This window comes from Pseudonaja textilis, chromosome 5 (assembly GCF_049901715.1).
Source record: "Pseudonaja textilis isolate UNSWEBS1 chromosome 5, rPseTex1.2, whole genome shotgun sequence".
NCBI lineage: Eukaryota > Metazoa > Chordata > Lepidosauria > Squamata > Elapidae > Pseudonaja > Pseudonaja textilis.
Window position 1 is genome coordinate 55,744,093 of NC_141994.1, and position 22,248 is coordinate 55,766,340.

At 38.4% G+C, this 22,248-nt stretch overlaps 1 protein-coding gene across 5 annotated transcripts in view; it reads left to right on the forward strand.

Annotated features, from left to right (window-relative positions):
* The first annotated feature begins 1,599 nt into the window (after window positions 1-1,599).
* The window catches only part of LOC113435178 (uncharacterized), a 45,961-nt gene continuing 25,312 nt past the window's right edge, over window positions 1,600-22,248 (forward strand). For 4 of the 5 annotated variants that reach the window (XM_087934959.1, XM_087934958.1, XM_087934961.1 and 1 more), the window contains exons 1-8: window positions 1,600-1,730; window positions 5,623-5,744; window positions 9,594-9,708; window positions 12,375-12,549; window positions 14,227-14,338; window positions 15,277-15,383; window positions 16,497-16,623; window positions 19,678-19,798. In XM_087934959.1, the coding sequence (XP_087791085.1) occupies window positions 1,705-1,730; window positions 5,623-5,744; window positions 9,594-9,708; window positions 12,375-12,549; window positions 14,227-14,338; window positions 15,277-15,383; window positions 16,497-16,623; window positions 19,678-19,798 (905 nt within the window). In that variant the 5' untranslated portion in view covers window positions 1,600-1,704. Of the gene's footprint in view, window positions 1,731-5,042; window positions 5,172-5,622; window positions 5,745-9,593; window positions 9,709-12,374; window positions 12,550-14,226; window positions 14,339-15,276; window positions 15,384-16,496; window positions 16,624-19,677; window positions 19,799-22,248 lie in introns of those variants that run through there. The other variant, XM_026698867.2, reaches the window with a different exon arrangement.

A 22,248-nucleotide genomic window follows, 5' to 3' on the forward strand; every position in this document is an offset into this window, starting at 1 on the left:
GAGGAGGAGGAGAAGGAGGCGCGAATTGGGGGGGGGGGCGGGGAAGAAAACATTGGGAAACCGTCGCGGGCTGTACGGTTGATGTGCTGAAATTAAAAGCGCGTGCTGTGTTGTTTCTGTTGCCCTTCGTGTTATGCGCTGCATGTGTACACGTGGGGAAGGGATTCTCATTCAGGCAATAGAAACAAGCACCTCAAAGCCGGCCTTTATTGACATTTTCGGCTTCGGCAATGCACTTAAGCAGATTCTGTGTATGCAGCCAGTGCCTGTATATGCATAGTTAGGATACGTGTAGAAATAAAAATGCAGATCTTTGGGTCATTCTTGACTCGGGGTGACTTCACACGCAGGGTTATGTTGCTGCTACTTGCCACAGCAAGGACCATCCTAAAGTGCAGGAAATACCGTTATAATGGAATGCCGTTATGAGTTCTAAGAACATTAAAAACTAAATAATTAAATGTCTATGGAGATTCTCAGTCATCCAGGTCATGGTTGTCCCAAAAGTAACTGGACTTTCTGGTTTTTCTTTGAAGGTGTTCCGTTGCTCATCCAAGAAGCTTCAGCTCTGATTGGATTCCCCACCAGAGCTGAAGAAGCTTCTTAGATGACAAGCGAAATATCTTCAAAGAATAATCAGAAGACCTCTTGAAAAAGCACCTTTGGGGTAACTTATTAAATGTAAAATAAATAGTACAAGAAACATGACATCTGTTCCACTTTAATAAATTCAATCTATATTTTCAGGAAAATGAGTGTTTAATTTGCTATTTTAAGTAAAATTGAAAAAAACTAGGATTTTTGTGTTAAGGAAACATACAACTCTTAAACTAAAATAAATTTCACTAATTTGTGACTCATTGTGTTAACTCAATGTTGATTTATGGTCTAATGAAAATGCAAACTCGGGAAGCTGGATTAATATGCTATTGTGTCTTAAATAATTATTAAATAATTGATTTTGAACATATTCTGTGAATTCAGATATTGTAGTTTTTAAACATTTTATAACTTAGCATGTTGTGTAAACCTAACTATGACTTATTTGATAAAATGATTAAATTACAATTTAAGATAATATATGAATCAGTTGATCAACATATAAAAAGACATTTATCACCAGCAGAAATATAACTTCATCTGTCCTTCTGCCTTCTGCCTTCTTAGCATGGAGAGTTGTTTTTATTAGTTTATATTGTGGAAAGGGAACTTCATGAGGACAGTGGTGACACCCAAGCAGGAAAAGCCCAAAGGGAACATCAGGCCAGCCATAAAACAAACTTGCATAGGAAAAAGAGATTTAATAAAAGGTATTGAAAGAAGCCCCCTAGACAAAAGCCAAGTAATTAAGAAAGCTAGGGAAACAAGAAAAAGAAATTCCTTACAAACAATTTTTGCAATACTGTTATCTTTTGTGCTTTTATTTAACTTTTCTGAAAATACAATGCCTCAGAGATTAATTCAAATCTGCTTTTAATTTCTCAAAAGGAAATTTCTCAATTGATGCTGGAAATTTGATATTTTAGTCTCCCCTTCCTTCAGGGCATTGAATGGTTCCAGCCTGCCACCTGTTTTTTTCTGTTAATGTTAATGATAAATAGAGTTGGTCAACACTAGTCTGGAGCTGAAATGCAGCACAGCTGAAGCCTCCAAGATTCTTCTGTTGCAATTCCACCCTTCCCCCATTAAAATTTCAGTCAGCGTATGATCACAAGAAACTCATGCCAGAGGTAAGGAGGTGGCTATATGACCATCTTTTTCTTAGAACAAAGATTAATATTCTTCAAATGTTAGATGACCGCATGGATGGTAAACAAAAACTTCTCACCATGAAAATCCAAAATAGTTTACTGAGAATACTGTACAGTATTGGCTGAGATAGATGGGAAGGTTTTAAAACACACTGGTGAAACTTGCTTAATTTTTAAAGTAAGAATGGACAGAGGTTTAAGTTGATTTGAAATTAAAACCAATTTGATTGAGAGGCATATTAATTTAATCTTCTTCCTTGGCATCTGAGCTAGAGTCACAAGCCTTTAAACTGCAAGGCCAAAGATACCTTTTGAAATGCTGAAGTGGAAGAATAGATACAAGGCTGTAATTAAAATTGATGTGGTTAAAACTGATTACAAGAAATAATCCTACAAAATGTTTTCAATTATTTTTAATAGAAGCAGAAACAAAAATGTTACAAGATTTAAAAAAAAGCTGTCCTTTCCCCAAACCTGCAGAGCTATTTGTTATTTTGTATAGTCTGCTGAAATAGTTTTTGCTATTTTGTACAATGTTAGTGGAGATCCCAAGGAAACAGACTGAAGTGGGATTGTGCTTCTGAAAGGGTTTACATTTACATTTGATTTGATTTGTCAATCGCTTACAAGATACAGGTATAAGAATAAATATAGTTTTGAATACATGAGATAAATACTTATAAGAAAAATAAAAAAACAATAGGACAGGGACGGTAGGCACGACTGGTGTGCTTATGCACGCCCCCTACAGGCCTCTTAGGAAGGGAGTGAGGTCAATAGTAGACAGTCTAAGGTTAAAGTATTTGGGGTTTGGGGAAGAAACCACAGAGTCAGGTAGAGTATTCCAAACACTGACCACTCTGTTGCTGAAGTCATATTTTCTGCAGTCAAGTTTGGTGCGGTTAACCTTGAGTTCGTATCTATTGTGTGCTCTTGTATTGTTATGATTGAAGCTGAAGTGTTCATTTACAGGTAGGACATTGCAATGTATGATTTTATATACTATATTTAGATCGGACCGGAGGCAGCGTAGTTCTAGGTTTTTTAGATCTAGAGTTTCAAATCTGGTGGCATAAGGTACTCTGCAATGAGTAGAGGAGTGGAGAACTCTTCTTGTGAAATCTTTCTGGACTTTTTCAGTTGTGTTAATATCAGATACATGATATGGGTTCCAGACTGATGAGCTGTATTCAAGTATTGGTCTAGCAAATGTTTTGTATGCTCTAGTTAGTAGTGTGATATTACCAGAGAAAAAGCTATGTAGGATTAGATTAACAACTCTTAATGCCTTTTTGGCTATGTAGTTGCAGTGGGCTCTAGCCCTTAGATAATTTGAAATGAATACTCCAAAGTCCTTGACAAAGTTTAGATCTTCAACAAGGTCTTGGCTATTTAGCTTGTATTTTATTTTCTGATTTTTTCTGCCAATATGTAAGATAGAACATTTATTTGTTGAGATTTGAAGTTGCCATTTGATTGGCCATTCTGATACATAGTCAAGGTCTTTTTGGAGGGTAGTAGTATAGTCTGTGGTGTTGAATAGCTTTACATCATCAGCGAAGAGAACACAGTTGCTCTTAATATGATCACAGAGGTCATTTATGTAGAGTATGAAGAGAGTTGGTCCTAAAACACTGCCTTTGGGGGACACCACTGTTGATAGGTACAGAATTTGATAGGACGCTCCCAATTTTGACCATTTGTTGTCTGTTTGACAGGAATACTTCTATCCAGTTATGTAGGTGTCCAGAGATACCATAAGATTTTAGTTTTAGTAGTAGTTTGTCATGTACCACTGAATCAAAGGCTTTACCGAAGACTATGTAGATTGCATCTATTGCTTTGCCCTGATCGAGTTGTGTAATCTATATGTTTTTGCAGTGTAAGAGTTGCAGATTGCAGGATAGTTTTTGTCTGAAACCAAATTGTTTATTAGAGAGTAGGTTATTTGTCTCTAAGTGGAGGATAATGGATTGGTTAATAATTGATTCCATGACTTTACAGGTGACGCAGCATAAGGAGATTGGTCTGTAATTTTTAAGTCGGCTGGGGTCTTCCTTTTTGAAGATGGGGATGACCGTGGCTTGTGACCATAGTTTTGGCAAGGAGCTGGTCCTGAATGGTTTTTCAAAGATTATGCTTAGAGGTTTGGCTGTGGCAGTGAATAGCTTTTTTAAGAAGTAGGCACATATTCCGTCCGGTCCAATAGATAGAGATGGTTTTAGATTGCATAGTGCTTTTTCAACATTGTCTTCTGTAAAATCGATATGTATTAGATCATTGTAGTTGTCTGTGGTTCGACTAGGAAGTACTGGGCTTGATCCATTGCTGTTTACAAATACTGAGCCAAAGAATGTGTTAAACAGGTTTGCTTTGATGGTGTGGTCGTTGCAGTCTTTGCCATTAGGTCCTTTCAGGGGTGGAATGGACCTTGAGTCTTTTAGTTTGTTTAAAAAATTGTAGAAAGCACGGGTGGAATATGTGCATAGAAGGTTTTCCTCTTGTTTAATGTGATAATTAGTGCATTCAGTTTTAATCTGGTGGCATAGATTTTTGTAACGGCTTTTGAAGTTGGCAACGTGACCAGATTTGTTTTCTTGCCAAAGTGATCTCTTTTTGGATTGAAATTTCCTTAAAATCTGTTTTTCCTGGCTTTGGGAGTTGTTATTGGTACATATAGTTTGATGGCTCTTTTGATTTCTAGTAAGAATATGTTGTAATGGTCTTCTACAGTATTGCATCCAGTGAATAGAAATTGCCAATCAAGGGAAGAGAGATCGTTGATTATAAGATCATAGTTGCCTTTTTTGAAGTTATAATTGGGGATTTTGTCATTGTGATGATTTTTGTGTGGACCTATGTTGAGACAAAAGTCAATCATGTTGTGGTCACTGTTGGAAAAGGGTTCTTTAATTTGTATTCCATAAATTGAATTCAAACTATTGCAGAAGATGAGATCGAGGCAGTTGTTAAGCCTAGTATTGTTTGTTACTAGTTGTTCCAGTCCCAGGTTTGGAATTGTGCTTTTAAAATACAACATAGACATAGCACAACACAGATGTTTAACTTTTTGTCTACATTAATATTTTTAAGTATAGAAGGACACAACTCACCTGCTCCTTTGCTGCACAAAGCGGCAATTTAAAATACTTTACTACAGTTAAATATACCACTATTCTACTATCTTTGAACCATGCACAGATAATTTACCTCAAACAACTTTTTAGCCTAGTGAAAAGAATTGGTATATTGCAGAATTCAAACTCTATACACACATTGCAGATGGTAGAGAGAAATTCCCTGGGAATTGGACTCTAGCACAAGCCTGAAGACTAAACCTCTGGCCCTGGTGAATGACCCAAATTAGATCCTGCAACATTATCCCGGGACACATATATTTGCCTTCATTCATGAGAATTGGTATGTAATATACAAATTTTACAGATTCCTTTAATGTGTTCCCGTTTTTACAGATTCATTTCAGGTTGCAATGTAATAATAGAATGTATTCACCTATTACTCAAACCATGTGGTTAAATGGAATTGGGTCAAAGGAGAATTAAATAATAATTGAATCAGTTTCAGTCCCAATGCCACTAGAATGTTTTCAGTTTTATTACAGATCTGAATGGAGATGATAATACCTCATTATCTTGGGTTCACATTCCACAAAACCATGCTTTGAATTACATGGTTACAAAGCATCTTATGGCTAGATTTGCAATCAAAGTGACAAACAAGTTGTGTTACTGATTAATCTTTAAGCCTGAACCCTATCTGGAAGTTTTTACACATTCTTCTATAACACAAATATTTTTTATTTTGTGTATTGCATTTACCACCATTTCATTTTTTTTTTTTTTTTTTGCAGATCTGCACTCATGAATTGGTTTTCTGTTCTGGCAAAAAATGATTGGAAGACCACTTTTGTATTGTGGAATAGCAATGCTGCGTTGGCTCATTATCTACCCTGTTTGAGAAGATCTTTACATAGTGAGTATATCCTGAAAAGGTTTACTCCTTTTTTTTTTTTTGGAGGCTGGGGTGATCAAATGTGAAAAACACAGGCATAATTTAACTTGCATGAAGTTTTTTATCTGGACTGTAGATTTAAAGAATTTCGTTTGCTTTCCATTTCAAGTGAATGGACCAAATTCTACACTGCTCAAAAAAATGAAGGGAACACTTAAACCACACAATGTAACTCCAAGTCAATCACACTTCTGTGAAATCAAACTGTCCAGTTAGGTAGCAACACTGATTAACAATCAATTTCACATGCTGTTGTGCAAATAGAATAGACAACAGGTAGAAAGCATAGGCAGTTAGCAAGACATCCCCAATAAAGGAGTGGTTGTGCAGGTGGTGACCACAGACCACTTCTCAGTTCCTATGCTTTTTGGATGATGGTTTGGTCACTTTTGAATGCTGGTGGTGCTTTCATTCTAGTGGTAGCATGAGATGGAGTCTACAATCCACACAAGTGGCTCAAGTAGTGCAGCTCATCCAGGATGGCACATCAATGCGAGCTGTGGCAAGAAGGTTTTCTGTGTCTGTCAGCGTAGTGTCCAGAGCATGGAGGCACTACTGGGAGACAGGCTAGTACATCAGGAGACGTGTAAGAGGCTGTAGGAGGGCAACAACCCAGCATCAGGACTGCTACCTCCGCCTTTGTGTAAGGAGGGACAGGAGGAGCACTGCCAGAGTCCTGCAAAATGACCTCCAGCAGGCCACAAATGTGCATGTGGCTGCTCAAACGGTCAGAAACAGACTCCATGAGGGTGGTATGAGAGCCCGACGTCCACAGGTGGGGGTTCTGTTTACAGCCCAACACCATGTAGGACGTTTGGCATTTGCCAGAGAACACCAAGACTGGCAAATTCACCACTGGCACCCTGTGCTCTTCACAGATGAAAGCAGGTTCACACTGAGCACATGTGACAGACGTGGCAGGGTCTGGAGATGCCATGGAGAACAATCTGCTGCCTGCAACATCCTCCAGCATGACCGGTTTAGCAGTGGGTCAGTAATGGTGTGGGGTGGCATTTCTTTAGGGGGCTGCACAGCCCTCCATGTGCTCGCCAGAGGTAGCCTGACTGCCATTAGGTACCGAGATGAGATCCTCAGAGCCCTTGTGAGACCATATGCTGGTGCGGTTGGCCCTGGGTTCCTCCTAATGCAAGACAATGCTAGACCTCATGTGGCTGGAGTGTGTCAGCAGTTCCTGCAAGATGAAGGCATTGATGCTACAGACTGGCCCGCCCGTTCCCCAGACCTGAATCCAACTGAGCACATCTGGGACATCATGCCTCGCTCCATCCACCAATGCCATGTTGCAGCACAGACTGTCCAGGAGTTGGGGGATGCTTTAGTCCAGGTGTGGGAGGAGATCCCTCAGGAGACCATCTGCCACCTCATCAGGAGCATGCCCAGGCATTGTAGGGAGATCATACAGGTACGTGGACGCCACACACACTACTGAGCCTCATTTTGACTTGTTTTAAGGACATTACATCAAAGTTGGATCAGCCTGTAGTGTTTTTTCCACTTTAATTTTGAGTGTAACTTCAAATCCAGACCTCCGTGGGTTGCTAAATTTGATTTCCATTGATAATTTTTGTGTGATTTTGTTGTCAGCACATTCAACTATGTAATGAACAAAGTATTTAATAAGAATATTTCATTCCTTCAGATCTAGGATGCCTTATTTTTCTGTTCCCTTTATTTTTTTGAGCAGTGTATTTTCTTTATTAAAGTTCCAGCTTTAATCATCACAGAGCCTTTGAATAACATTTGTTAATCAGGAAAGTTGCTACCAGGCTCTTGCTTTTCACAAACATTTCTTTCAACATTACCCACCTCCTGATGAAAATATATTGATAAGATATCACTGCAGTAAAGAATAAAATATATAACATTAAGCCAAATTAAGCAACACAAAATCATTATGTATATTTGTAGAGGAAAACTGAGAGGTGGCAAAAAGAAATGCCGTTAATTCTGGATTTTCAAATGGAAAAACAGTTTTCTAGACTGTAGACTATAAGGGCTTCAGGCTATCATGAAAATACCTCTGTTTTTGAAAGAAATGATGATTTGTGGATTTAAAGATTTAAGAAAGATGTGATTAAATTAGAGGCCAAAGGGATTTGTATGATATCTAAGAGGGAGTGGGGATAATAAGATTGTCTGTTAAAAAGGTTGGCAGTTATTCGTATATTCTAAAGTTATTTTATTTTCTCTCTTTATTTTCTTGCATTTCTTCATTCTATGTAAAAAAAACTTAAATAATTAAAAAAAATCTCTGTTTTAAACTCAACTTTGTGATGTCTGGATGGTTTGAAATTATTTTGTGGGGTGTTTTTTTTAGTTGTCAGCTACTATTTCTTCTTTGGGTTGTATTTTATGTTTTGACAGTTACCTAAATTGTGCTTCTATATTTTAAAACTTTGTTCTAATAAGAACCACTGTAACGAGGTGGGTAGTCAAATAAATCTAAATAAATATTCTCTGATCTTTTGAATAAGTGGACAATTATATTCTGTAGATAGTATAGGAGATTTTTCTAACTGATCATTATAATAACAGAAACCTAATAAAATAAAATGGCTTATAGCTCCCCTATAATGCAGCAGATGGAGATATTACACAATATTACAAAATAATACCCAATTTTCATAAAATATTTGTCGAATATAAAAAAACTATGTCTGAGTCTAGGGTTTCTGTTTTAATTATTATACCAGGAAGGTGTGTTTATCCTACTTAATAAGGAAAAATCAAACTTTAGCGACACATCTTTGATTCTCTATTCAGATTGTACATTTGCCTGATTTGTTCACATTGTAAGAAATACGACTTAGAGAAATTAAATTTTTGAATTACAATTTGTAAAATAATTTTGAATTACTCTTAAAATAATGACAAAAAAGGAACAAAACACAAAACACATGCTCAATTAAAAAAACTATATAAGTGCTTAAACATGAGTAAAAATATGCAGCAGAAAAATGTAAAATGTAACATAATAAATTCAATAGATAATTATTTAATGTAAATATGCAATTTCATTTCCAATATTTATATAACTATTTTTAACCTACTGTATTTTGTATAAATGAATTTCATTATATTTATCCATGCTTTCTGGGGTAGGATTGTTATTTGTGCTGACCAGAATTATTTTATGGGCTTACATAAGTCATAGATAATAATTTATGTAGCCTATATTCTGTATATTATGTAGCCATAGGAGTAGGTAGTAGCTAATGTGTTGATGTGCTGGACAAAACAATGGTTATGTCCTTATTTCCATCCTCAAATAGTTTAGCATCCATAAAACCATTTTAAGATTATTGTTGGAAGATATATAATTGATCAAGTTAATATAAACCTTATATTTTCATACCATATAATATCTGGAATTGTAATTTGTGCTTTAATAACCTGAGAATAAGGCACACCTGTCTGCTTCCAGGCTTGGTCCAGAATCTTAAGGAACCATTATTGTTTGGACCAGCCTTTCATCTTAATCATTCAGCTTGAAATATTAAATTTCAAGTTAGTATTAAGAGAAAACCAGATCAATTTCTGTTTGTCAGACAAGTCATTTGTGGGCTTTCCCCCCCTGCCTAACTCTAAACATGTCTACTTTATATTGATCACTATTAAATGTTAACATATTATTCTGGCAATAACATCTAAGTCCTGTCTAGTCATAAGAAAATAAAACTATACCAATTGCACGGCATAAACATGACATTTTTCTTCATTAAATGGATGAAAGAAAGAAATTGAATCATTCTTGAATCATTAATAATGAGTAAATTTATTTTATTTTAGATTGTGACTTCAACATTCATCCCTTGGTAAAAGAAGCTATGGAGAGTAGAAAACCAGTTGTTGCCTTGGAAAGCACCATAGTCACACATGGCATGCCGTATCCACAGAATCTGAGGTGGGCTACTTCAAGCTTTTATCTGATGCTTCAGTTAATCTTAGGTGGATGGGCTTTCTGGATAATCTTCGACATTCTCCTACTTGCACCTAGCCAAGAAATAACATACTCTGGAAGGTTGTTTTTTTTTTCCTGCTATGTCCTCTAGGACAGGGGTCCCCAACCCCCAGTCTGTGGACCAGCACTAGGCTGCAGCAGGCCAGAAACTGGGCCACACAAATGAGCAAACCTCATCCATGCAGGTAGCACATGAAACCATGCCCCCTCTGGTCCATGAAGAAACCTCTCTTCCATGGAACTGGCCCCTGATGCCCCAAATGTTGGGGGTTGCTGCTCTAGGAAATCATTCAGTTTATTCCCATTCATGATTGAGACATGCTTAAGTCATTCTTACATTGTGTGTGTGTGTGTGTTTCTTGACTGACATCAAAGTGATGTCAACATAAGCATTTTTATCCAGTTGTCATTGCTGATACTTTCTGCCCTCAATAGATTTCTAGTGAATGAATATGCCACCTTGTATTAAAGGATAAGACTCCAGTACCCAACCACTCAATTTTCTTGATAATAAGTGTTTTTTTTCCATTGCTTTCATCTTGGATGATTTTCTACTTCCCCATGTAACTAGCTATCTCCATTTTTCTGCCAGAGCGATTCCAAAGCATGTGGTTTATTTCCATAACATTCACATTTTCTGGGTAGACATTCGCTGCCTTTCTTAAAATTTCCTCCCCTTTCAACAAAGGCCAACAAATCAAGGGGGTTCTCCCTCACCATCCTTCCCCCTCTGTCCGTTTCGTACCTCTCAAAGTTGAGATACGATGCCTAGTTCTCTAATTGTCAAGATCTCCGTGGGAAAATCACCCATGCCTTCTTTCTCTAAAGTGAAATTGATTTATTAAGACACAAGTTTTAAGGTACATATTAATATGGAATGGAACATATTACATAATAGTCCAAATGAACATGAAATGTTCACTCTGACAATCTCATCCTCCCACATCCATCCCATCCACTATATACATATGTGGACCTAAAAGGTCCTTAAAGGGGGCGTGCATAAGTGCACCAGCATGCCTACTGTCTCTGTCTTGCTGTCCACATTTATCTGTATTTACTTCCTTTGTTCTTGTTTATGTTCATACTTATACTTGTTATCTTGTACATGTTTGACAAGCAAATAAATAAAATAAAATAAAAATATCAGCATTAATGTGCTTTTTTCCCTCTTAAGCTAAGAACATTTGATGATAGCAGCAGGATGTGAGATATCTTTGCTGTTCATTACATGAGAGGCAAAATCAGATGATCAGTTGTGAATGGGATCAGAGAGTTATTTATTGTGACCATCCTAAATTAAAACAAATCCAAAGATGCTAAGGAATTCCTGGAAGCGTGGCACTCTGACAATATAGCCATCAATAGATACATAGATACAAACAACATCTACTTAGTGTACAAAAGAGATAATCAACAAGCCAAAAATGGCACAAAATGATGAAAACACCTCTCTACCAGCAATCAGCAACTAGATGAGCATAGATTAGCAAGATTAATATCAGAGCAGCAATCAAGTAATCAATATCCCAATCAAAGAACTGCCAAACAAACTAACTGTAAACAACCCAACCGAAGAATCTCCAAGACCACTCCAACACTTACAGGTCAAACCACTAGTAAATTATGAGCAAATCTCATTCCTTGCTAGCATTGATGATGTTACCTAGTTTGGGTAATGAATTGTCTGCAAGAAAATCAAGCTCAGAGAGCACAAGGACCCCTCATTTCAACTCTGGCCTACAAATATTCTCCAGTTTCAGGCTGATGCAGACATGTGTCCGCTTCCCACAAGCCCTGTGAGAAACTGGGGAGCAGGTGGAGGGGAGAAGTTTTTGCGCATGTATGCGCAAAACGTAATCACCAAATTGCTAGTAATGCCAGTTGAATCCCACCCCTGCTGTGAAGCGGTATATAAGTCTAAGTGCTATTGCTGTTACAATTGCCTCTCAAACAGAGAGCGTGATAGTTCTAAAAGTTATAATTTGTTGCTTATATAAAGAAAAGAGAGAAAGCAGAGAGAAATCCTAAAAAAGAGCTGTTTGTGACTCAGCCAGCTTTGTGACACTGATCTTTTCTATTTTTTACTTTTTAGACTTAACTCAGCTTTGTTTATAACAGAAAAAGATGTTAGAGAGAAAAAATACAGGGAGACATCTAGTCAAAAACCTCCCCTTTCATACTGGAGTGCTATGACTGATAGATGTTTTTACCAGCACCAGCATCTCTGAAACTATTTTATGAGTAGAAGAGCCATTTTCCTTTTTTAACTGCAAGGAAGTTTTTTTTTCTGTTGGAAGGTTGCCTGTTTCAAGTCACTGGAACCACTGAATTGTGGTTTCACCAATAAATTATGTTAACTGAAAGCTAACCAGTCCTTTGTATGTTTTGTAAGGGACCATATGCTAACAGTGTAACATTTATGCATGTAGACAGAGCTAAATCTGTATACTAAGAGCAAGAGTTTTAGATTGTGCAGAAAAAATAAACTGAATAAAATGAAGTATAAACAGAGCCCATGCATTAGTTCTCTCTTATCTTAAATATTTTGTTTTTTACCCTTTTCATTTTTCTTTCTTTGTCTGTGTTGCCATATATTGAATTTTCAGCATGGGCAGAGAAGTGGAAGAAATTGTCAGAGCAAATGGGTGTGTGCCAGCAACTATTGGCATATTAAATGGCTGCATTCATGTAGGCCTCCAAGATGAAGAACTTGAAATCCTTGCAACAGCCAAGGACATAATGAAGGTCTCTCGCAGAGACTTCCCCTATGTTCTCAGCCAGGTACTTGATGGATTTCCTCATTATTCTAATTTGCTTGTGCTACCTAAATAATTCAGGGGTAAGGGTCAGTTGGTAGAAGTTTTCTTGTGAGTTAATATGCAAAACAAGTACTCAAACAGATGAGTGAGTGTTTTTTTTGACAGGGGATTAGGGTTAAGCAAATTATCTCCAGTTGGCTAGAGTTTGGTGAATTTGCCTTGGGCTTTTGAAACTTTGGAAATGCTATTTCCAAGCAAATATTTGTCATTTCATGTTGAGATACACTTGAATTTCATTTGTGGACTTGCTACTCTCTACTGTTTAAGGAAACTAATTATCAGAAGTGCAGTCAGACACAGACAAGCAATAATGTCTACAGAAAAGTTGAAAATAATCAATACAATTTGTTTCTTAGTTTAGAATGGTCTCTGTCTACAAAGAGATTGAAGTTTCCTTTATACCATAAGCCAGGTTATTTTTTTAGTTGTTTTGTGACCAGACATCTTGGCATTCTTCTGTAAATAAGTAAGCCACTTATAGAAGCTATCTGATGACATGCCTTATGAATGTACTCTCAGCATTCCAGATGTATCCACCAGCCCAAGCAGTTGCCTTTTCCATCCTTCTCACATTCAGCACAATGTTTTCAAAGAGTGCCTTCATTTTCTAGGGAATCTAAGCAGCCAAGAGCAAGCTTTTTACACTGGAGTCAGCAACATTGGCATTGCCACCCTGATTTTCATCCAGCCTATAAAAAGGAGGCAAAAGGCTGTTTGACTCCATGTGAGTATGAAAAGGAACATTAGTTCTCAGTCTATCTGTTTTGTTTATGCTTGGAAGTTACCATACATCCGGTAACCTCATGTTTGCTTTTCAATTCAATAGAGTCATAAAACCTTAAGAGTTGGAGAAAGGGTTCAGGTACCCTTTCAGCATCTTGAATCTGACTGGCAGTGAAGGAGTTCTTTTCACTTCTGAGTAGTACCTACTATTCAGCGGTTTCTCCTAATGTTCCACAAGACAGGGCTTTTTCTGCAAATATTATTTATAAGTTTTAATCTCAGTGTCCAAGGCAACAGAGAACATGTCATTTGTGCAAGAGCTCTTCAAATATTTGAAGACTTTATTATGATACCCTGTAATTTTTCCTCAGCTATTCCTCCCACACTATTTATTTTCACCATTGCCTGAATGTCTAGGAGAAAAACATTTGGGAATAAAGGCAGGTCGTAGTTATCAAAGATAACGCCATAAGGCAAATACGAAGTATTGGGGTTTAAAAGTGCTTTGTTTAAAAAACGGAGCTTGACTGTTTTTGAGGAAGAAGATGCTTCACTTCTTCCTCCAAAAACAGTCCAGTTGCCTTTTTAAATAAAGCACTTTTGAGAAAATTATGATGTGGATGACTGAAAATCTTCATAGATGTATTGGAGTTTAACTGAATTTTTAGACTGAATTGGCATAGGATTCATTCACACATTGCACTAAACCATAATGTTATCTTTTTCTTTTCTGAATAATATAATCTAATGTTTTAGCTTAGCATTGTAAGTGAAAGCCATTATGGATTGTTCAACAAAGCATGATTTTAAAAATTCCCAACTTTATTTATGAAAACATTCCAACCATTCACACATATCACTTATTGCTTATTTGAAAAATGTGAAATCTGAATAATCGTTGGTTGTTCCATGACAGGGATTGTCTGGGGGAACTACTGTGGCGGGAACCATGATTGTGGCACACAAAGCAAGAATTCCAGTATTTGTAACTGGAGGAATTGGAGGGGTCCACCGGGGAGGAGAAAAGAGTAAGACAAACATCATTTTAATTACAAATCAAAGCCTTAATTCCAAAATGTTTTGTTACAAAAACATCTACCTTTTTGTTATCCCCTATTGATGGAGCCCTAGTAGGACACCAAATACTTATTTGTTGTTGTACTATTTCAGCATATATTCTTCTCTACAGCTGGCTGAGTAACTAATGTACATAAATGTAAATACATAAAAAGACATAAACTTAATTTCTTCAAAATGTTTAATATATTTTCCTTTGTTCAGTGTTTCTGTATAATGCATTTTTCACTGAACCTTGCATATAATATTTATAAAGATTTCCAGTTATGGGTTCCCAAATAATGAATGCTAAAAAGACTTCTGACAGAGCAGGGGGAAACTCCATTTCTACTTAAGCACCAAACTAAACAATGTATCAGATTTATTACATTTAAAGAGTGTAATAAATTTATTATTAATGCATTTATCTTTCAAAAACTGCTGTTTTCAGGGATGTAGGGACACAATCGATTTGTTGATGGAGTAGCCCAGCTGCACTAACTTTTCAGCAACTCTTTTTAATAGAATAACAGAATTTTGGAAGTTTTTAATTTTGGCATCCCGGTCTAGTGCCAACTCAGTCTTAGCCTGAAGCAATCTCTGACTGAGGGAAATGGATCATTAATAGAATAAGGCAACTTCATGTAGAAGGATAAATAGATTCCTTCCATTCCCCACCATTCACTTAAAACTGAAGAAGTTTCTTTGGTGAGAAGTGAAATTTTTTCAAGGAAAAAAAACCCAAGAAAGTTCGATTGCCTTTTACAAATGTACCTTTGGGGAAATTTCATATACTATTATTTCATTATAGCATTTTAATATTTTTTTTCTGAGAAGTGTGAAAATAATTGGGTAATATTTGAGAGGTTCCTTCAGAATTTGTATTTATATTTTATCCTATTTTTTTCAGCTTTGGATGTGAGTGCTGATCTGACTGAGTTAAGTCGTACTCCAGTTGCTGTAATTTCTGCAGGTGTTAAGTCTATACTTGATATTGGCAGGACACTGGAGTATTTGGTAAGCTATAAAATTATAGAATTTCAACATAATCATTGGCTCAATGTCTCAAGATGTCAGGCCTGGTATGTTAAGAAGTAGGATCTTTGTCCATTTGAAGAGAGATTGAAGTGATTTGTGGGTAATTGGAGTTTAAATATATTTTAAAATGCATAAAATGCTGGACAGTACTTTTTCTGTGGCAATGTTTCATTGTGGAAACCTTCTTGTTTAGTTTTAGAAGATGGCTAAACATTTTTGCTGAATGGTCTTAATCAATTTACAAGTCTGTAAATTTTAAATGAGATGTTTCCCTATTTTATTTGTTTAATTTGATATTTTATTGATCTTCATTTGTAATGCATTAGCTTTAAAGGGGGCAAATACATATTGCTACTAAAAGTAATACATTATTTTAGTATAAAGTATAAAAGTAAAATTAATATCCTTGTATTTCTTAGCAAATAGAGATGCAATTAAAATTCTTTGCATGATTTCGTTATGGGAAGTGTTCCAGAATGCAGTGTTTAGACTATTGGAGGTTTGTCCCACCCTTGCAGGATACATATTAATTCTGGGGTTTTTGAATTGGTTCCCAAGACACATCTGGCCTAACTGAAAATGCTTGCTATTACTTGCAAAGCCTTTCACTGTACAGCTCCATGATATATCAAGCACCTGCATCTATGGAGCCCCAGGAACAGAGGCGGTATTCAGCAGGTTCTGACCAGTTCTAGAGAACTGGTAGCAGAAATTTCAAGTAGTTCAGAGAACCAGCATATACCACCTCTGACTGGAGATTTTACAGTATCCTTCCCCTGCCATGCCCACCAAGCCATGCCAACAGAACCTGTAGTAAAAAAAAATTGAATCCCACCACTGCCCAGGGAACAAGGTAAATATGTTCTATGTCTCATGTAATTGAACTAAATAATAAATACATTGTAGTTCAATCACATTGTAATTTCTAGTCCAGGGTAAACAATGTTGTACATGTAATAGAAGTTATGTTCCCAACATTAAGAGATTGTTGTTATCCAATTTTTAAAAGAAGAAACCTGCACTGGGTATCAGCTTTTCCTTCTACATGGCATTGTGTCCTTTCAGTCCACCTTTCTTGTCTTACTTCTGCAGGAAACTCAAGGAGTCTGTGTAGCCACCTTTGGAAAATCAAGAGAATTCCCAGCCTTCTTCTCTCACCGAAGTGGCTTCCAGGCACCATACCAGGTGCAGGACGAGAAAGCTGCTGCTCAACTAATTGGTGAGATGTCAGTAGAATAAGATGCATCTTGGATAAGTGGAATTGAATGGAAGTTCAGCTGAGAAGCTTTTCAATTTCTCTCAAAAACTGTAAAGCTTTACACGCCTGGTGGAGGTCAAAAGCTCACTGACCTCAATAAGGTTTTCTTCTACATTACTACACCTAGGATCAAGCTAAAGCCACCCCAAAATTCTCCTTTGTATCTTCAGCTGTTCTGTCTCTCTTTCTCCTTGACATCTTCTGCTCTATCCTTCTATAGGCTTTGAATCCTATACCCACAACTGCCATTTTCAGCAATTCCCAAGGCCCAATTTGTATATGCCACAAAATTAAGTGCTAAAAAATTTTCTGAACTGTACCACACTATTGGAGTGAAAGTTGACATGTTGACTGCTGACTCTGCCCCTTCCAACCAAAACCTACCCAATGCCCACTGCCAAAACCCCACTGTTTACTGTTTTTTTGGTATGCATTTTTTCTGATGAAAAATTGAAGCATAAAAATTCTTATATGAAATCTAAAGTACTACAGAACATGTAGAGCATGTTGATTCTGTTGAACTGCAGCCTTTGAACACTCAATTACTGTATGTTGTACAAAGCATGTGTTGTCTTTCTACAAACATCAAGGTCTCTTACTTCTACTGCTTTTATCTTTGCAATTCTCTAACCTATTGTTAGAATACCATTATATATTCTAATTTTATGTATTTTACAAGATCCCCATATCTATTCACTATTCCTTGTCCCAGTCAGGGTTTCTATTTTCATTTGATTTATATTCCACCCTTCTGGTCTGGCAAAGCTGTTAATAAGATTTAAAACAAACATAATATATATAAAAAAAATACAGATTCAATTAACAAATAAATACAATTAAAAAGAGGACAAAATAAATAAATTCAGATCTGTGAGTTGGAAGGGAGTTCAACTTGGAAGAGAATGCATTCCTTAGCATAAAAGAAATGCAGAAGAGGATTCCCTTCATGTTCCAGAAAGAAGAGTTTATGACATTTTCTTTCTTTAAAAGGTCTGTCCTGGTACTCTTCATATCTGTCAGGTTTATTGTTAAATTGGCGGTGCCAGGAATGTAGGCAAAACCTTTTAAACAGTTAACAGCATTTATTCAACACAAACGGGTTACGCATGGGAGCCAGAAGTTAACAAGTATGCGCATGGTGGCAGGCAACAGCTGATGCCTTCTGACAGCTCCTTTTATATGGTAGCTGTCAGACCAGCCAGCCAATCAACAACAGCCCCAGCTCCCGCTTAAAATGCAGATGGAGGAGAGAGCCACGTTGGAACGTAACATTTATCATGAGATAGACAGTCTCTTAGACACAGTTCTTCTCTTCTACTAAACGCAGACACTGCTTGATTAGGTAGAAAACTAGCATGAAATTTGCTAATCCCATGAATCATCATCCCCATCCTACCTCAACCTGTTGTAACTACTTGTATTTAGTATTTAGTATTTATTTGATTTATCAATCGCTTACAAGATACATGTATATGAATAAATATAGTTTTGAATACATGAGATAGATACTTATAAGAAAAATAAAAAATAATAGGACAGGGACGGTAGGCACGATTGGTAGAGAGATACAAATACTTGCTGGAGACTCCCCTTTGTCCCAAAATTAAAAAAATATATTGATAGATCTAAGGAACTTAAAACTATCTCACTTGTTGCCTAGGAAGTAGGAGGTGAGATGAAGGCAATTTAATAGGTGCATGACTGGAAAACACATTTGCTAAGACATGTTTATGTCTTATAGTAGTTAGGTACATGGTGGGGTGGAAATAATAGACCCTAACCAGTTTAGGACTTTAAAATATAATACAAGGACTTTAAATTATTCCAGGTAATCAGTTTGTAGCTATTGCAGATTTTTCATACAGGAATCCTATGATCCCCGCTATCTTACACTGGTAAACACCACGTTTTGTACCAACTGTAACTTCTGGATACTTTACAAAGGGAGAACATTTATTTTGTACTCTTTAGACTCTGCTGAGACTTTCTGTTCACTATTGATCTACAGCAGCATCCAACCATCACCAACATATCAGTTATGGCTTTATATTACTATGACTTAGTGACATTATAAATCGTTGTAATCAGTAGTGAGAAACAGTGCAGCACGATGGAGGTAGAATGTGGAGATAAGGGGTGGGATTCACATTTTTTAACAACTGGTACTGTGGGTGTGGCTAGGTGGGCATGGCTAGGTGAATGTGGCCATGTGACTGGGTGGGCATGGCTTCTTTTTGTTTGCAGCATCCCCTCACCTGGTTTTTTTGCCTCGTGGGCCTCAGGGAAGCCTCCTGAGGGGGCATTTTTGCTCCCAGAAGGCTTCCCTTGGGCCCAGGAAGGCAAAAAATGGGGTGGGGTGCAGAACCCACCCCCTCTCCCGCACACCCCTTTTTGCCTCCTTAGCCTCAGGGAAGCCTCCTGAGTGAAGCAGTAAGTCAGCAAGGGGATGCTGACACAGCTGATCATCGGAACAGCTGATCGTGGGGAGGGGAGGAAAGAAATATCTTAAGGAGTGACTGGGTGGGGGAGAACGCAGTCAGCAATGTTGGGCATGCGCGCGATGTCATGTATGTGCAATAAGTACTGACTGGGCAGGGAGGGGGTAAGTGGAGAGGGGCAGATGGAGGGGCAGGTGGAGAGGGGTGGAGCCAGCCAGGAGCATGGTTTGCCAGTTTTTCGAACTGCGCAGAATCATAACAACCAGTTCTATAGAACCAGTCCGAACCGGTAGAATCCCACCCCTGGTGGAGATCCATGTTTTTTTCACTTTCAGCTGCAGTTCTGATTGGCCCAGTCTATCTCAGCCTTTTGTTCTTTGTGTTATGTGTGAGACACTTTCGTGTCATGTCTGTTTGTTTGCTTTTTTTTGTTTATTCGTTCAGTTTGTAGAGTCATCCATCTCAACAAATGATTCTGAATGGCTCCATATATCGTGCACGGGACATTAACCATTGATTGAATTGTTTAATAAAGATAAGGCCATGGTCCAACAAAGACTCTTTTTTTTTTTCTCAGCCAGGTCATTAACTTTGCAGCTGGGCAGTGGAGTCCTGATTGCTGTTCCCTGTCCTCCACATGAAGCTGCTTCTGGGCAGCTTATTGAACAAGCAATCCAGCAAGCTTTGGATGAAGCTCAGTAAGATTATTTTTTAATACACTATCAATTCACGTAATAACAGCACAATAATAGGCATGCAAAATCTCCAGTTCAGATCTATTCAAATGCAACAAAGGAAAAGAAAAAATAATTAGTGGAGTGACATAACCCAGTTTTTCATATATATTTTTCTTTTTCTTCTGAAGAAGGCAGGGTTTGGGGGAGAAATAAAAATATGACAAAAACCAGATGACACTATTAGCCTTAACAGGGATGGAAAAAACAACGGAGTGGGGCAAAAGAGGGAGAAAAAAAGCAACTTACGTTTGACAAAGGAAATATGGCGACTGGATTTTTTTTTCTAATTCCAATTTTTTAAAAGAAAACAGCATGGGAAAAATATAGTACTGCTTTATAAAGCCTTAGTAACATTGCATCCAGTTTTGGCCACCACATTACAAAAAATGTGTTGAGACTTTGGAAAAAGTGCAAAGAAGAGCAACTAAGATGATCAAAGGCCTTCATAAAATGTACGAAGGACAGTTGCAGATTTGAGCATGGCTAGCCTAGAGAAAAGAAAGACAAGGGAGGACATGGTAGCATATTCCAGTATTTTAGAGGCTGCCACAAAGAGGAGGAGGTCAATTTATTTTCCAAAGCACCAGAGGGAAGGACAAGAAACAATGGATGAAAACTAATTAAGGGCAGAAACAACCTGGAATTGAGGAGGACCTTCCTAACAGTGAGGACAGTGAACCAATGGAACAGCTTGCTTCAGAAGTTTTGGCTGCTTCATCCCTGGAGGTTTTTAAGAAGAGACTGGAGAGTCACTTGCCTGAAATAGAGTCTCCTGCTTAAACAGTCCTCCTAGGTCCCTTCCAGCTTTATTCTGATTGAAACTCACTTTGCACTATTCTGATTAATAAGCCCACGAGACACTTTTTACATTTTATCTTTCATCAGTTTGTCTCAACCCAACCTCCCAATTGTAACGTTGGGACTTGATCATTCTGATATTTGAGGTTAAATATATACTGTAGTGATTATATATAGGAGGTTCTTTGAGTATTCAGCATCAGAGCAATGTAAATTCCAGGAGTGTTAAATTTTAACTAAACAGCAAAGGTGTTATAGCTCGGAAAGGCCACACCAGAGCATTCCAATAACACACTTTATTCAGGGGAATAAAGGGGCTGTCGCGTCTGCTTCTAACCAGGCAGACCTACCAGCGAACAGCGGCTGGCTTCGACCTAGCAGCCGGCTTTTATAGCCGGCTGTCGAAGGAGCCAGCCAATGGGGGCTGCAAACGCCCCCGCAGTATGAACGGACCTGAGGGGAACTTGTGTCAGCCCGGACATAACACCCTTCCCCTAGATACGAACACGAATAGTCCTTTAAGTAAGCTGGTGGTTTGTGTGAGCGCCCGACCGGCGCAATTCTGGCGATGCACAAGGTGGCTTAGAGTTCTGGGAGTCCGTAATTGGCCTTGCCGGGCAACAGGGTCGATCTGGAGTCCGGATTGGAGTCTGGGAGTGGTCACAGTCCTCGGGTTGGATTGTTAAATTGTCATTGTCCCGCAACCCGGTGGTGTCGCCGGCTGGTACGGCTGATGACTCTGCAGGACGGTCCCGGTCTACCGTCCGTTCCCTCGATTTGGCTGGTGGCGACTGGTCACTCTGGAGGTCCCAGCTAGGATTCGGGTGCGACGATTGGAGGGTCACTGAAGTCCCTGGGTCAGTGTCGGCATGCTCGCCCTGGCGACTTCTTATCTGGTCCAGATGCCTCCGCCAGATACGCCCGTCCCCCAACTGGATGCGATATGACCTTGGCCCGGTGATGGCCACGATCTTTCCTGGTACCCACAGGGGGTCGCCTGCGTAATTCCTGACGAAAACTTGGTCCTGTAATACAAAACTCCTGACCCTAGTGTTAGAGCCCAAAGGTGTGTCTGGGCAATAGTGTGGATGCAGTCTATCTAGCACTGTCCTTAGCCATCTGCCCATCAGCAATTCGGCTGGGGACTTGTTTGTGACAGTACATGGGGTCGAGTGTTGGCTTAAGAGAAAACGAGAGAGTCTGGAGTGCCAGTCGTCTTGAGTAAATCTTGCCAACGCCTCTTTTGTTGACCTAACGGCTCTCTCCACCAACCCATTGCTGGCGGGATGGAAAGGGGCCGTTAGGATATGCCGGATGCCCAGGTTGGTGGCATATCGGCTGAATTCTGTGGACGTAAATTGGGGCCCATTGTCTGAGACTATGGTGTCAGGCAGACCGTGCGTAACAAATAAACGGGTCAGCGCCTGGGCAACTGCTCGGGTGGTGGTTGTGGGTAGGAGAGCTACATCAATCCATTTGGAGAATGAATCCACGACCACCAGGAAGGTTTTGCCATGGAATGGCCCAGCCAAGTCAATATGCAACCGTGACCACGGTGCGTTGGTACTTTCCCATTTGGTTGGGGTGGTGATCGGTGGTGCTGGCCTGGATTG